The sequence below is a fragment of the Hemicordylus capensis genome, chromosome 1 (genome assembly GCF_027244095.1).
Source record: "Hemicordylus capensis ecotype Gifberg chromosome 1, rHemCap1.1.pri, whole genome shotgun sequence".
In the NCBI taxonomy this organism is placed as follows: domain Eukaryota; kingdom Metazoa; phylum Chordata; class Lepidosauria; order Squamata; family Cordylidae; genus Hemicordylus; species Hemicordylus capensis.
The window spans coordinates 119016344-119033802 of record NC_069657.1 but is presented as its reverse complement, the minus strand read 5'-3'; the positions used below and the strand labels follow the sequence as shown (position 1 = coordinate 119033802).

Here is a 17459-nt window from a genome sequence, read left to right as displayed (position 1 = left end):
AGTCGAAGCTGATAGAAAGCACTTCTGGCCACTGCTTCAACCTGAGACACCAGAGAGAGGTTTGGATCCAGAAGCACTCCCAGATTGCATATCTGTTCCTTCTGGGGGAATGTGACCCCATCCAGAACGGGCATATCAAAATGTCTTCTGGATTCCGACCCCGCACAATAAGTACCTCCATCTTATTTGGATTCAGTCTCAGTTTGTTATCCCTCATCCAGCCCATCACTGCCTCCAGGCAGGCATTTAGGGAGGTTATGCCTTCTCCTGATAACTCTGTCATGGAGAAATAGATCTGAGTGTCATTAGCATACTGATAACATCCTGCATCAGATCTCTTGATGATCTTTCCCAGTGGCTTCATGTAGATATTAAAAAGCATTGGAGACAGTTCGAAAATGGGAGCGGGGGGGAAACACACCATATGAAGTTCACATTTTGAAGAACAACAGTCTACAAGTGCCACCATCTGGAATCTACCCAAGAGGTAAGAGTGGAACCACTGCAAAACAGTGCCTTCCACTCCCAGTCCTCTCAAATGGCCCAAAAGCATACTCTGTTTGATAGAATCGAAAGCCACTGAGAGATCCAAAAGGACCAACAGAGTTACACTCTCTCTGTCAATTCCCAGTTGGAAATCATCCATCAGGCCAACCAAGGCAGTCTCCACCCCATTGCACACCTGAAAGCCGGTTTGAAATGGGTCTAGAAATCAGTTTCCTCCAAGACTGCCTGCAGTTGGGAGGCCACCACCCTCTCAATAACCTTGCCTAGCTATGGAAGGTTGGAGACAGGCCTATAATCGTTTAACTCTGAGGGATCCAATGCAGTCTTCTTCAGAAGAGTTGTAATAACTGCCTCAAGACAGGATGGCATTCTGCCCTCCCTCAGAGAAGGATGTATAATATCTACCAGGACTTCTACAACAACTCCTCCCCGCTGCCCGCCAGATAGTATAAGCCATGTTGGGCAAGAGTCAAGAGAACAGGTGGTAGGCCACACTGTTCCAAGCAGCTTATCCATGTCATCAGGAGTCACAAACTGAAACTGATCCAGCCCAACCACATAAGAGGAGTTGCTAGACACCTCTGCATTAGACTCTGCAGTAATTGTAAAGTCTGCATCTGTCGGCCCAAATACAAGAGTTTTGATCCACAAAAAACTCATTAAAAATGTCACAACAGGTAATTGGTGGTTTCAAATCCTTATTCAAGGGAGGAGGGGCATGTACTAGCCCTCTCACAACCCTAGACAACTCCACTGGATGTGAGCTTGTGGATGCAGTAGGGGCAGAAAAGAATTGATTCTTTGCCGCACATAGTGCCTGAGCATAGGTCTTCAATTCTGCTCTATGTTGTAATCTGTAAGATTCAAGTCGAGTCTTTCTCCACTTGTGCTCCAATTGTCTACTTTGCCACTTCAGCTCCTATAGTTCTTCTGTATACCAAGGGGCCAATTTTGAAGCGGGTCAGAGATGACGTTTAGGAGCAATTATGCTACTGCCCTGGTGAGTTTGCTGTTCCAGTTCTCTACCAGAGCATCAACATAATCACTAGCAGAGGCAATATTAAATCCTTCCAAGGCTTCTTGGAATCCTATTGGTTTCAATAATAGGATTCAATAATAGGCAGGCCATCCTAATAGGCCCCTTACCCCTGCGGATCTGGGATGTGATTGCAAATCCAATTGCAAGTCCAATCATAACCAGATGGTGGTCCGTTCATGACAACGGGGAAATCACAGGAGTCCCCAGCCACGGAACACCAGCCTGATCAGAGTAAAAGACCAGAATGAGCGTAGGACCAGCAACATGCATCAGTCCTGAGACCGCTTGGGATAGACCCATAGTTGTCATGGCTGCTATGAACTCCTGAGCTGCCTCAGACAAATAGGTCTTGAAGTGAAGTCCCCCACCACAGAAGCCTGGGAGACTCTAACACCAAGCTCGAGACCAAGTCTGTCAGCTCAGTTAGGGACTCTGTTGGGCAGCAGGGTGATCAGTATACCAACAAATGTCCCAGACTATGCCTGGTCCCCAGACTTAAATACACACATTTGATATGGTCAGACACTTTGACAGGGATTCTGGTAAGAGATGTTATTCTAACAGATCAGAGCCACTCCACTTCCCCACCCACATCCTGTCACCTGCTTCTCAACCAAGTACCCTGGAGAGAGAAGCTGGGACCAGACTGGGCCACCAGCCTCCCCCAACCAAGTCTCTTTGATACATACCAGGTTGACATAATCAGATCATGGATTATTTCTCATTTATTCTGGCCCGACCTGGCATTACAAAGGAGCAAGGTAAGGATCTGTGGGTAGTTGTACTGCTTCCCAAAGTCAAAGAACCGGAAGGGGAAACAGCAATTAAATTTCTGATTTCCCTTCCCCTATAACAGCCTGATAATGTTACTTCTATTCCCCATTACCACCGGAACAGTTGCCCCACAATCAGGGAACACATCCCCTGTCTCCCCATCTCCAAACAAGCCTAGACACATTGTAGACTAACTTCACCCAAAGATTCAAACAGAAGCTTTCTCAATAGCAGCTTCAGCTTCTTATGCAACCATAAAACAAGATGTGCTGCCCCAGCCCCCAATCTCACATCTAAGGCCTAGCACCAAAGGCTGCCTCCCTTTGACATGCCTCCTTCCTTATAAGTCCCAGAAACCAACTCCAAGACATGTGTGATGTAATCAATGCCCACAGGTGTAGATTCTTAGGCAATCAAGAAATGAAGGCCACAACTCTAACCAAGGTCACAGAGCAAGAGTCGATCTTCTGGCTGTCCAAGCCTTGCAAGAGGGGTGGGAGGCTGCAATAAATCTCCCAGTCCAAGCGGGGAAGATGAGCTGGGAAAGTCCAAGCCTCTTACCTTACCCGCTTCAGTTCTGTCTAATGTAATAAACATTAATACAGTCATCCCTTGCCAACCATGGTTTTACCAACTGCGGCTTTGAGTATATGTGAATAGGAAATTGATACAGGTATTGCCAACTGCGACCTGAGTATCCGCGTTTGGCGAGGGTTTTTTTTAGTGATTTTGGAGGGATTTCGGCGATTTTGTGGGGGTTCAGAGGTTCGATCTGCTCATTCCTTTTGGTGACCCTTGCTGACCCTGCCAATTTATAATACCTTTGCGTGATTTTGCGAAGTTCAAAAAATTCCCAGAGGTTCAAACTGCTCATTCTTCTTGGCGACTCTTGGCGATATTACAGGATTTTTGATGATTTCCTAGCATTTTTCCCCTTTATTTTTAGGTCTTTTTGTGGTCGTGGTTCCCCTAACCTCCTGTTTCCCATAGACTTTGATGCCTCACCAACCACGAATTTGCCAACAGTGAGGTTTTGCCAGAACTGAACCCTAGCGGTTGGCAAGGGATGACTGTATAGCAATAAAAGTTATACATAGTTAATAATTTAGATTTATTTCCTACTGGCAACAGGCAAAAGTATGTTCAACCATTAAAAAACCTGTGTACCTATTTTACCGAATGCAGGTACACATTCTAACCCATTTCAGAAGGGAAACTAGTAATAGCAGTCTCTCAGCATGAGGTATCTGGGTGGTATACAAAATTAATGGAGTTCTATTAAAATGTTCCGACTAGACTTAAGGCATTTTCAACAGTTGCCAACAATGAAAAGTAATACTTACAAATTGTTGTAAAAACATTGGTAAAACAAAAATAATCAACAGCGTTGAACGACAGGAGATGATAAAGAAACTGCTCTTTCTCGTCATCACAGCGAAGGAAAGCATAGCGCTTGTACAGTTTTCTGACAAAGATAACAATAACTGTGTAAGACTCTCCAGGCTGAAAGATTCTGGCATAAATATTAACATAATCAACATATGTACATTATTCTTTTGGTTTCGAACTGCCTTACTTCATAAATGTTCCATGCAAACGAACATTTCTCTGGACTGCCCACATTTCAGTTGTGAAGGATGTTCTCTATACCTTTGATTCCCACAGAGAAACTAAGTTATCTTTTAATATACTAATGTTTCTAGCCCCTGGGTGTGGAAAGTAGTTTAGAAATGTGTAAACAACATCTGATTAAGTTCAAAAAGCCCAGAGACGAGGAGGCAGACAAAGAGGCTAAGTCATCAGCATTTCAGTGCCTGTACCATTCATTGCTCAGCCATCCCCACTCATCTTTCTCTTCTCCTGTCTGTCCTCGTACTAGTCTTCACCCAAAATTCCAAGTTCTTTGAACACTTGAGGTTTAGAAGCAGATCTTGCTATGCAAACATATGACATGTTTATTATGCATAATTTATACAGTTACTGGAAAATATATTGAACATGAACATTACTCATTCCTAGATGTGTTTTCCTCTATCATTAGTTGCCTTCAATTGTGTACTGATATTACCAGGAAAATGTATGAAATCACCCTTATTTTGTACATTACTAATTTCTGTTCCCCAAAATACTCGAATCCTACTCTGACTAATTTCATCTAAATTTCTAATTCAGCCCATGGGGTTACCTAGAATTTAAGCCTACTTTTGTGCAAATGATTTCCTCTGCCTCATCATATGTCCCTCAGCATCCAAGACAATTTGCTTTATTGAGCAGCAAAGGATTAAATGCTAAAATATCTGACTTCTTTTTAAAAGTCTTTTATTATCACTTCCTGAAAGGTTTAATATAACCCAAGTTGCATTACATCATTATTATAAAAGATCTGTTCCCGAACTTAAACTTTGGGAGCAGTGATCCAAGAAGCAGAAATGTTTCGTGATAAGCTTTTGTGTTTCCTAGACAACTGTGATACCCAATTTCTATTTCTTTATGGCTGTGTCTACATGCAGTTTCAAAAATGGAATAAATTCTAATCAGCACCACTCTGTGTGGTTTGCACGGTATTATGACTACTTAAGTCATGGTTGCACGTCTAGTAGGCAAGACGTGCAACCAATTCATGTCATTTGCACTGCAGATTAATGCAACTGTTCTCTTGGAGCTCACATATGCCAGGAGTCATATCTCTAGTTGGTTGACAATGCCATTTCATTTCCCTGTTTTTTAAAAAATGCTTTTGATATATGACAGTGTAGCAACAGGTCCTAAACTGCTTATGCTTGAACTACAGACTATCCTAATACAATCTTTCCACCAAGGGCATACCAATAGTCTGTCCTTTCCAGAGCTGTGATGCATCAATACCATAAACCTTATCCCCAAAGCCTGACTGCAGAAAGTGGTGCAGGGGATCTACTGCTCTTACCCATGGCATTTATGCTACAAGTTCCTCCTGCAAAGCTCCAACTTGTCCCTGGTGACTTTTAACCTCTTTATGAAACCACTGAGAGAAGTCATCCAGGAATTTGGGATGTAGTTGTATCAATGTGATGAAATACAGCTTTCTTTGACAATTTCATCTAAATCATGTGAAGTGCTGGAAGTACTGAACTAGTGTCTGAAGTAATGAGGCTCCACGAGGGCCAACACACTGAGGCCAAATCCTGACATTAGGCTTGTGCAAAGATTTGGCTTCAGAGTGGCTACTACCCTGGCCCTGCAGGATGATAGCTGCTTGCAGTGATTACCTCCATGCAGAATGGTCCTCTGCAGAGCACCAGGGGTGGGGCGGGGCAGTTAAAGGGATGCAAAGCTGTGGGAAGCCTCTGATATCATAGAAGCTTCATGGGATGACACGTGAGGAATGCTGGGAAATGAAGTCCTTTCCAGCACTTACCACACAGAGGTCTACCAACTGACTGCTATAATGTGTTATACATGGGACTGCCTGTGAAGACGATCCAGAATCTGCAGTTAGTAATTTAACAGCTGTATTTTTTACTAACTGGGAATATTCGTTGAGAACATTATCCCAGCCATGTTGAAATAACTTCAGTGGCTCCTGACTTTTTGCCAACAATAATTCAAAGTGCTGGTGCTGACCTTTAAAACCCTATACTACTTGGGTCCTGGATACCAGAAGAAATGCCTGTTCAGGTATCAATCCACCCATGCAAAAAAAGGACATTCAAAGGCTCTCCACCAGGTGCCTTAACTGTCTGAGATATGGCAGATATCTTTGTGAGGCAAAAGAGGGCCTTCTTGGTGGTAGTACATAAGAAGATAAGAACATTATAACAACCCTGCTGGATCAGGCCCAAGGCCCATGATCTAGTCCAGCATCCTGTTTCACACAGTAACCCACCAGATGCTTCTGAGAAGTCCACAGGCAAGAGGTGAGGGCATGCCCTCTTTCCTGCTGTCACTTCCCTGCAACTGGTATTTAGAGGCATCTTGCCTCTGAGGCTGGAGGTGGCCTATAGCCATCAGACTAGTAGCCATTGATAGACCTGTCCTCCATGAATTTGTCCAACCCTTTTTTAAACCACCCAAACTAGTGGCCATCAACATATCCCGTGGCAGATAAATCCATAGATTAATTATGTTGTGTGTGAAACAGTACTTCTGTTTGTTGGGCCTAAATTTCCCGACCTTCAGTTTAATGGGATGACCCCTGGTTTTAGTGTTGTGAGAGGAAGAAAAATTTATCTCTGTCTCATGCATAATTTTATACAACTCTATCATGTCTCTCCCGTAGCTGCCTCTTTACCAAACTAAAAAGCCTCAGATGCTGTAGCCTTGCCTCATAAGAAAGATACTCCAGGCCCCTGATCATCTTGGTTGTCCTCTTCCACACCTTTTTCAGATCTACAAAGTCATTCTTAAGATGACAGAACTGTACGCAGTACTTCAAATGTGGTGCACCATAGATTTGCATAAGGGCATTATATTATTAATATTTTTTTTCAGTCCCCTTCCTAATGATCCCTAGCATGGAACTGGCCTTTTTCACAGCTGCTGTGCATTGAGTTGACACTTTCAACAAGCTGTCCACCACAACCTCAAGATCTCTCTCTGACAGCTCAGACCGCATCAGTATATATGTGAAGTTGGGTTTTTTTGCCCCAATAGGCATCACTTTACACGTGCTTACATTGAACTGCATTTACCATTTTGTCACCCACTCCCCCAGTTTGGACCTTTTGGAGCTCCTCACAATCTGTTTTGGATTTCACTGCCCTAAATAGTTTAGTGTCATCTGCAAATCTGCCCACTTCACTGTTTACCTCAACTACTAGATCATTTATGAATAAGTTAAAGAGCACTGGTCCAAGTACAGATCCTTGGGGGATCCCACTTCTTACTTCTCTCCAATGTGAAAATTGTCCATTTATTACTAGCCTCTCTTTTTTCTGTCCTTCAACTAGTTGCCAATCCAAAATGGAACCTGCCCCCTTATCTCATGACTGGTATGTTTACTCAAGAGGATTTGATGAGGAACTTGGTCAAAAGCTTTCTGGAAGTCCAAGTACACTGTGTCAACTGGATCATCTTTATCCACTTGCCTGCTGACACTCTCCAATAATTCCAAAAGGTTAGTGAGACAAGATTTGCCCTTGTAGAAGCCATGCTGGTTCTCCTTCAGCAAGGCCTGTTCTTCTCTATGTCAACAATTCTGTTCTTAAGTATGCTTTCCATCAATTTACCCAGCACCAAAGTCAAACTAACAGGCCTGTAGTTTCTTGAATCCCCCCAGAACCCTTTTTGAATATCAGAGATTAGTTTCCAGTTCTCTTTCCAGTCCTCTGTTACAGAGCCTATCTGTAGGGACAAGTTGCATTTTTTTGCTATGAAATCAGCAATTTCACATTTGAGTTCATTCAGAACTCTTGGGTAGATGCTATCTGGCCCTGGCAATTTAATTCTTAGTTTTTCAAGACATCTTCCCTTGTCACCTCAAATTGGCCCAGTTCTTCAGCCTCCAAGCCTGAGAAGCTCAGTTCCAGAGCAGGTATATGGTCAGTATCCTCCACCATGAAGACAGAAGAAAATAACTCATTCAGCTTCTCTGCAATCTCCTTATCCTCCTTAATAATCCCTTTGACGCCCTCATCATGACGCCCTCATCATATCCTCGTCAAATCCCTTTGACGCCCTCATCATGACGCCCTCATCAAAACCTCTCTGGCAGGTTTTCTGCTTCTGAGATAATTAAATAAGTTTTTATTGTTCCCCTTGACACTTCTAGTGATATGCTCCTCAAACTCTCATTTTGCATCCCTTATTGTCTCCTTGCATTTCTTTTGCCAGATTTTATATTCCTTTCTGTTTTCTTCATTTGGGCAGGACTTCTATTTTCTGAAGGAAGTCTTCTTCTCTTTTATAGCTTCCCTGACTCTGCTTGTTAGCCATGCTGGCCTCCTCCTGAACTTGGCGGTACCTTTCCTCTTTCTTGGTATACATTCCAACTGGATTTCTATTATTGTGGTTTTGAATAAGGTCCATGCTTTCTGCAGTGATTTAAACCTCCTGACTTTCCCTTTCAGCTTCCTTTTTACCAGTCCCCTCATTTTTGAGAAGTTTCCTCATCTGAAGTCCAATGCATTTGTATTGGACTTCCTTGGCAATGCCCCACTTTATATTAGCTGAACAGGATCACACAATGGTCACTATTTTCCTATGGTTCTGCAACTCTGACGCCTTGTACCAGGTTCTGGGCACCGCTCAGGATTAAGTCCAAGGTCACCTTTTCTCTGGTTGGTTCTGCAACCATCTGTTCTAAGGCACAATCATTTAGCATGTCTAGAAATTGGGTCTCTCTTTCACTACCTGAATGTGAATTTGCCCAGTCTATGTGAGGGTCTATCAGCTGCGGCGGCACAACAGGGAAGCAACTTGCCCAGGGATCAAGAGGCTGTTAGTTCGAATCCCCACCAGTGTGCTTCCCAGACTGCGCCTAGTAAACATATATTTGTAGTCACCTATATCAGGCAGCAGCTATATAGGAAGGTGCTGGAGGCGGATGCTCACTTCAGTGACAATGGCAAAGCATCATCTCATACTAGGCAGGAGGAAGGCAATGATAAACCACTCCTGTATTCTACCAAGGAAACCACACGTCTCTGTGGTAGCCAGGAGTTGGCACCAACTCGACAGCACAATCTCATGAGAGAATAATTGAAGCAACCTATTATTACAGCTCTGTCTCTCTTTGACTCCTCTCTGATTTGCTTCTCCAACTCCAGGTCACTCTCAACCTTTTGATCTGGAGGGCAATAGCATGTCCCTAGTAACACATTTCCTTTCAGTCCTCATATTGTCACACATAAGGTTTCTGTGGGGGACTCTGGTCCTCTAAGGTTTTCTATCTTATTGGATTCTATCCCTTCTTTAGCATACAGTGCTACCCCACCCCCAATCTGCTACCAAGCAGCCTAAATTGGTATTGCAGGACCTCCCAATTGCATTTCACAACTTCATTGGTGCTGACATGAACCTGACAGCTGACTCCTCCCCAGCGCAGCCTAGCAGCCTAGATGCTATGTGCCATCCGTAACAGTTGTACCAGGCAAGCAAGTCACCATGCAGTCTACATGCGGGTCACAAACCCATCTCTCTGTGCCCCTAATGATAGAATGACCCACTACTAGGAGGCACCCAACCCCCCAGAGGAGTATCCTCTTAGTGTCTCTGGGTCAGCAACCTTGGCTTCAAGAGAACCAAACTTTTCCCTGAGCTCTTTGTACTGAGTACACATCCATGACTTCTGCCACTCAAGCAGATAGTCATATATGCAAGACTCGGTGCAATACACTAGGAAGCACCCTCTCATCTGCTGGCATTCTACATTCATAACTATTTTTATTAGCTATTTAGAATATATAGAGCTTGCTTGCTTGAAAGGTAGGTCTTAGCTGCAGTTGTCAGGTAATTAAAGGTTTTAAGCTATCCCTTCCAAGAAAATTACAGAAGTGGGGTAATACTCACCTTCTTCTTGTGCTGGGTGTCTCTTTTGTGACAAGGAGGGCTTGAGCACCTCCCTCACACTTCCCCACTAAACTCCACACAAAACTACTTTGATATCTGTAAGCAAACTGCTATTCGCAAAGCTCCAGGTAGCAAAACTCCCCTGGTCTGAGCCTTGTTTTCTCAAGAGCAGCTTCCAAATGTGGCCCCTCCCACAGGCTGACTTGCCTACAGCTAATCCCCACCCACTGTCTCTCTAGGCACAACTGAAACTGAAACTTCCACATAGTGTCTCACTTATTGAATTTTATTCCAGGTACACAGCTTTTTAATAACAGGTGAAGCTTCTTTATTCTCCTTTTTAGACTTTTAAGACTGCATATATTTTAGCTTTTGGTTTAATTCTAGAAATTGCAGATTATTCCACATTTTTATTATGTTTTTGTAAATGGTCCTTGGAAGGCAGCTTCCCAGGTGGCTTCCAAGGGTTAGGGTAAACAGTATACAAAGATGCACCCCAGCAACCCCTCAGAACAACAACTGCAAGGATGACTCTATTCTCTGGGCATTCCATTTAGGAGAAGGGAGGTTTCAAAAGCCTGGCTGAAACTGATGAGGACATCAAGAGCAATGCCTGGGGGAGGGGGAAGCCAATGCATTGGAGGCAGCCGGGAAGGGAAACTCTGTACATTTGCTCTGAGTGAGAGAGGCTGGAGATGAGCCAAGTCCCTTCCTGACTTAACTGTCAGGAATGGAATGTTATGTATGATCAGTGGGTAAAGTAGACTTGGCCTGCTTCCAAGGCTAAACTCACTGTTCTGGTGCCAAGTTCTGGGAGAGAACGCCTGTCCACGTTATGCGAACTATACATATCATGGGTCTTTTTAAAAGACTCCTCCTAGTTCTATGCTACAACACCAAAGTAGAAACTCAGGAAATGCTTGCACTGAAATTTCCTATCATATTTATATCCTACCCTCCTCCAAGTTGCTCACACTGGCCTATCAAGGTATGTTATCCCCTAGAAGTTTTGTTTTTGTTTTGTTTTTTTTAATTGAGGCCACAGATTCCCCAATTTGAACTCAGTCATAGGGAGGTTCACTTCATATGCTTCAGTATGAACATTCTGGCCATACTGGATATTGACTTAACCAAATTAGTTATCGCAGAGCTTAAGCAACGAAGCCAGATCTTCTCATTTCAAGTCTATCCTGTCTCAAGCACTTATTAGAGCTACTCAATGTTTGTCAAGATCCATTGCTGTTTTATCTGTTTGCTTTGCTTAAGTGTATTACAAGTTGCTTTAAAAAAGAAAGGATCTGCTTTTGGCAGTACAGAATATAAATTGACTTACTTCGTTAGTTCATGATCAGAAAGAAGGTGTTTCAGGTGTCTGGAGAGTAATTTCTTTTCCATGGAAAGCCGAACCCAAGCTCTAGCCTTACCAACATCAGTTTTGATCTCACTAATGTTCTGAATATGCCTGAAAAAGAAAAACAGATTATCCCACCTTTCCATGAGCTAGAGAAGGAGTGTAACAAGATTATAAAATTATTTAATATATTTGTAATGCAAATTTATTAACTACCTGTGCTATTCAGTTCTTACAGAGCAATTCAATCTGTTTCCTTATTTATCTAACAAATATCTTTCCAATCATTGTTCAAGCCAATGCATCATTTCATATAATAATAGTAGTAGTAGTAGTAGTAGTAGTAGTAGTAGTAGTAGAACATTATTTCATACAACTTTCAGGACTAAGCTAGATATGATGGGACACAGGGGCAGCCGTGTGTATTTTATTAATGTATCTGCCCTATTAATGTATAAAATGGGACACAGGGCTTATTTTTTCATTAAGCAGCATTGGGATGAAGGGACCTAAGCCCTACCGCCTCCCCTGCCTTACCACTCTACAAGACGTTGCTTCAAGCAATTTTCTCACCAGCCCAGCTCACGTCCGGCATTAGAGCTGGGGTTGGAGAAAACCTCTTGAAGCAATAAACCAATGAATGAGAAACTGCAGGGAGAAGCAGGATATAGCTCCCTTCATCAATGTGTTGCATTTCATGTCAAAAATAGCCCTTCCTTTATATGTGAACATGAATAAATACTGCTACTCCATCTACTTTGGCCCTGAGAAATGAGCGAACAAACTGTAGCAGCAGAAAATAATAAAGAGCAGTGCCCCCTGCAGCTGATTAAAATGACTTTTAAAAAGTTGATCGAACCAACAAAAAGGAAAATAAGGATGGTGCAAGATGGACATATGTCTTGTTCCACAAAGTGAGCACTATAAGTAAGAGGACCCTAACTTAGGTGATCCTGCCTCACAGCAAAACTGAAACACAACGTTTCTAGAGCACTATGACACTAATGATGATAAAAAGTGAAGATAATTTGCTTTATTTTTAACTGCCTTTGATTGTACTACTAATGGTCAGGGCAAGTTCCTGAATCTATGTGTAGGTCTAACAACTCACTCAGCTTTTCTAAATGTGAGTTGTTAGACCTACACATAGATTCAAGAAGTGTTTGGCTACCAAACCCTATCATTAATCTGTGTTCCTGGAAGGAAATGTGCTATTAGAAAATTGCAAACAGTAGAAAAACCCATTGTTATCTTATGTTTCAACATTCTATGGCTCAGTTCTTCCTGTTTGTTCTAGCCCAAGTACTTTCACAAAATAAATGAAACACTACTGGGGAAATTAAACCCCCCACTCCCAATCTTAATCAGTTCTAAGATTATCAGATTACCACTGTGAGGTCACTATGTTCCCTTTTACCTAGTTGCACATTAAAATTGTTCACTGGTGAACATTTGGACATAACATTTCAAACTTTTGCCCAGTGAATGACACACGAGACATATCTTAAGGACTTTCCATAGAGCCTACCCTTTCTAATCAGCAGGCAAATGTATTTCAGCTACTTCCATCATCACTTTTATGTACTCCAGCAGTACATCAACTGCCATCATGTTCTTTCCTCCCCATTTTCTCAAAAGCTCTGTCCGAATTTGTACTTCTGACAGGTATGGATGAATTGCTTAACACCTTGGAATTCACACATATTCACTAATGGCTTGAACAACTGTAATTTAATATAAGCATCTCCTGAAGCTGCTTAGCAATTATCAAGGCTGTTCACATGAGGTTGGAGTGCTTCTGTGGAGCTCCAGGATCAGATCCGATCCCTTTTTTTTTCCTGGGCTAAAAGTGAGATAAGAGGGTGCACATGCACCCTCCTACCTCACCACCCAGTCATGTGGCAGCCTGTGCTACCATGGCAACCAGGGGAAGGAGTGCCCTGGCCTCTAGAATGCTTTCAGTGCAACATGCAAGCAGTGTGGTGAATTGTGGACTTTCTGGAGACCAGGCCTCCTTCCCCCAGCCTCTCTGTTGCTGCCACACTCACAGCAGCAGCGCTTGTCTGGGAACGCAGTGTGGTGCGGCGAACAGGCCATCAGCAGCAATCCTGTGGGAGAAGGTAGAAGCTATCCTGCCTTCCCGCCAGCCCTCCCAAGCCCTGGGAGATGAGGTCATGTGCACAATCTCATATTGTAACTGGAATGGTTCAGATCTTCCAACTCTGCAAATATATGCACTGAAACCTAAAGCTTATAACAAGAGGAAGAGCTCTAACTACCAAGCAAGTTTCAGCTTGGTTTTTTGCATTCTGTGCTTAGAAGAAAACTGTAACAAATCCCTGCAGCTGCAGTGGTAACATGCTGCAGCAAAGAGATAAGCAGCTCTTGTAAGCACAAGAACCTGTTCAAAATGCACAAAGTAGACTGAAGAGAGTCATTTTAGGGAATGAACTAGGCATGACATTAGTCACATAAATGGGGTGGAGGACCTTTTGTGGGGGGTCTTTAACATGTGGGAGAGCCTGGTGCAATTCAGTATCACAGCAGGGGGCAGGGGGCTTTAATCTGACCCTGCCACCATGGGACCAGACCAGACTGGGCACCCAACTGCACTATTTTTCATGGAGGGGGAAAAAATCCAAATTGAGCTAATAGAAGGATTTCTGACCCCACCCCAGAGCAATTAGCATGCATGTAAAAGCCCAATCCAGATTGGAACTGTAGCAGAAGAGAGGGTTAAGTTAGAAACATATCCAATCAGTAAGCATCCCACAACATGGTGCCAATCCAGACTGGGCCCTTGCATGCAAAAAGCAAGCATGCCCAGGACAATGACATGACTAACATCTTGTCTCGTTGGATTCTAAAACTCACCATGTTAACCAGGTTTTTCCTCCTGAGCAACTGGGCTGTGTGGGTGTGATATTACAGGCCACCTTTCCAGCTCACTCCTCATAACTGACGAAGTCGACTTGCTTATGAAAGTTCATGCCAAAATAAAACTAGTAGTACCTATTTCCACAGGACACTCTGTCAACTCTGCAAACTGAGATTGCAATGCCTTTTTTTCATTCAAAAAAATAAAATAGCAATAATATACACTACTTCTTGTTGTTAACATTTAGTTGATTTAAGTTGGTCTCAGTTCAGGAGAAAGATACTTATATTTAAACCTTACAGGAAATATAACTCAGCTATCCCTAAAACATAACTGAACTTTTCATGTAAATGAAGTCATTAGAGTTTTTAAAATCCAACCTCATGTCTTGGATGAGAGATACCCTTAAGGGAGACATTGCTGGGCTGGCATCTGACTTTCTTCTTTCTGAATCAAGAAGTATTCCTGTAACAATGATACCAAACATTTGTGTTAGTGCCAAACAATGTATATGTTTAACTTTTAGCAACATGTTCCGTCAGTAAAGTAAACTAAATATTTGGGCTTTCTTCAAATGGAACTGTAGCAATACAGGACACTCATATAGATTCACACCAGAATAAGAAAAATCACAGCCAATTCTATTACAGAGCTTAGTCTGCATATCAAATACACACTTTGACAGTGGAAGGGGTGCCTTGCCGCAGGGAAAAATGAATTAGATGTAGTGCATCAGGCTTTCTGAAAGACTTTGGCATCTATCTTCTTACCGAGACATTCATGAAAATCACTATATATTCAGCTCAAATGTATGTTTGTATGCTTTATACCTGACTGGTGTGAGACTCTGGAGCAGGGGTTTCAGACTGTCGGCCAAGTGGCTGGATGCAGCCCATGGCGCTCCATTTTTCAGCCCTTGAGCAGCTGAACATCAACCCCAGGCACCATTTATTTTCCCCTGCCCTATTGCCTGCTGAAGTGGCGACATTGTTCCCCACTTGCTGCAGCTGGCTGGCAGGTTCACTGGTTCCTTCCTTCCTTCCACCACCAGTATTTCTCTCTCCCCTACCCATGCTCAGAAGAAAGCATTTCTCCTTTCTCCTGTGCTACCACACTCCTCCCACCCTGCATCCTCTCAGTTCTTCAACATGGGAAGGATAGAGACAGGATTGAGTGGAGGGCGAGAGATAGTGAGAGAAGAAAGTGGGGAGGAAAAAGGCCAGGACAGCAAGAGGAGCCTTCCCCTGCTTGACTGAGTGGGGGGCAAGGGAGGGGGAAAGAAGGGAAGGGAGGAAGAAAGTGAGAGAAAGAGGGAGGAGGAAGAGGATAGAAGGCACAAGGCGGATGCAAGAAAGCGGTGTGAGGTGGCTGTTGCCCCCTGGAGGTACACTGGAATCAAATACAGCACAACACCCAATTGAGTTTGACACCCCTGCTCTAGAGGAAAAGTGGGGAGAGAGTGGCATAGTACAAAGGTACCCTCCACCTATCATTTCTGTGTACTGGCAAATGGGAATCTTTGCACACCAAGCAATAGAAGAGGGGTTTTCAGTCAAACTATACAAATCCATTATTTTATACAAAAGTGGTGAACACTAGGAGACACTGAAAACTGGACAGGGAGGAAATGGAGAGGAGATTTTTGGACAGAGCAGTCAAGAGCATAGCTGTGGGTTTGGGCAGAACAGAGAGGAAGGCCTGTGGATGGAACCATCCAGGGCACTGTTTAAAGGTATGAGCCTCCAGTGAGGGATATTTCAATATAAGATATTGTTGTCTGTCTCTCCACTACACTGTGAGAAGGGTGCAATTAACTCAATAGAATATTCCTTACTTTTAACCACTGTTCAAAGCCTTGACGTAAACTCAGCAGTCACTTCATTGTACAGCAAACAAGAAATAAAGTATAATACATGCAAAGTTATTTGACCAATATGCTAATAAACTTTGGTGAACTCTTCAACTCATTTTACAATACAACATATGCTATAATTTAAACCTATCTAGCTATCATGTCCTTTGACCTGGCAGCCTTTACCCCCAATATCAGAAAGAAGTGGGGTTTGGAAGGGAAGGATAGATAATCTTCAAAGGTTCAAATGTACTCTCTTCTTTTGTTATCTACATACTTCAAAACCAGTTCCTGGGTTTTACCAGACCCTTAGATCACACTTATTGTAACCAGGCATGGAGGGAGGCTGGCGGTGGCCTGTGTTTGGCTACCGCCGCAGCCCCCTGTCCCCGCCCCCAGTGTCTGATGTCAGACACAGGGGGCCAACCCCATTTGAAAGGGAGATCGGCTTGCACTGCGTTGGGCAGCACAGACCAGAGACTCTCCTGCCCATTTGAGAGGGAGATTGGCCCCACTGCATTGGCAGCGAGGCCAGGAGTGGCTCTCCCTGCCTTTAAAAGTTTTTCAAACACTTGGTGACATTTAGTGCCTTTTGCAGAGTGGGTTGTTTTTCATTTAAGACAGTGATGCCAAGCTGAATGCTCTTCTTCTAGCTGCATCTGTTAAGTAATATTCCTCTGAAGGTGACTGTATAGCCTCGAACACATTGTGATGTTGGCCAATCACTGCTAACTAGGCAAAGTAGCACCTTTAATGTGACAGCTCTCTTATATTTTAGCAGAGGGAGAGCAACTGGCCCTCTTCCACCTCCAGCACAACATTCCTCCAGTGGCTGTTGGTATTCCCTACCTTGTGTTTCTTTTTAGCTTATGAGTCATTTGGGGGCATTTGGAGCAGCGGGGAAATGTGTGACTAACAAGCAGAAGGTTGCCAGTTCAAATCCCTGCTGGTGTGTTTCCCAAACTATGGGAAACACCTATATCGGGCAGAAGCAATAAAGGAAGATGCTGAAAAGCATCATTTCTTACTGCGTGGGAGGAGGCAATGATAAACCCCTCCTGCGTTATACCAAAGAAAACCACAGGGCTCTGTGGGCGCCAGGAGTTGAAATCAACTTGATGGCACACTTTACTTTTACCTTAAGGAAAGTAAGCTTATGAGATCACCTGGCAGTGTGTGTGTCCCTATCAACTCTGCAATGCCTGGACCAATATGAACCAAATTGGGTACAGTTGTAGGGACACCTCAACGAAATAATTTGTGATTTATCATCCACCCCAATTCAAGATAGGGGATACATAAACCCACTTGCTTTTGGGGTGCAGGTGGGCTAACTAGTGAACCGCCTAACCGATTTGCTAAAGTTGTATCCCTGTAACAAAATTAGGGACACCTCAATGGCATAGTTTGTAATTATGTCACCCACCCCGATTCAAGAAGGCAGACACGTGACCACTTGAGGTGCAAGTGTGCTAACTTGTGGACTTCCTAACCGATTTAGACCAAATTTGTTGCAGCTATAGTGAGTTACACAAAGGGCCACCTCAGTAGTGTAGTTTGTGATTATGTC

General features: G+C 43.3%; 1 protein-coding gene across 9 annotated transcripts in view; it reads right to left on the bottom strand.

Moving 5' to 3' along the window:
• Positions 1-17459, bottom strand: part of DENND5A (DENN domain containing 5A) — a 114465-nt gene that overhangs the window by 17980 nt on the left and 79026 nt on the right. For all 9 annotated transcript variants that reach the window (XM_053286621.1, XM_053286613.1, XM_053286615.1 and 6 more), the window contains 3 exons: positions 14418-14502; positions 11142-11270; positions 3664-3785 (listed from right to left, as the gene is read on the bottom strand). In XM_053286621.1, coding sequence (XP_053142596.1) covers positions 3664-3785; positions 11142-11270; positions 14418-14502 — 336 coding nt within the window. The remainder of the gene's footprint in view (positions 1-3663; positions 3786-11141; positions 11271-14417; positions 14503-17459) is intronic.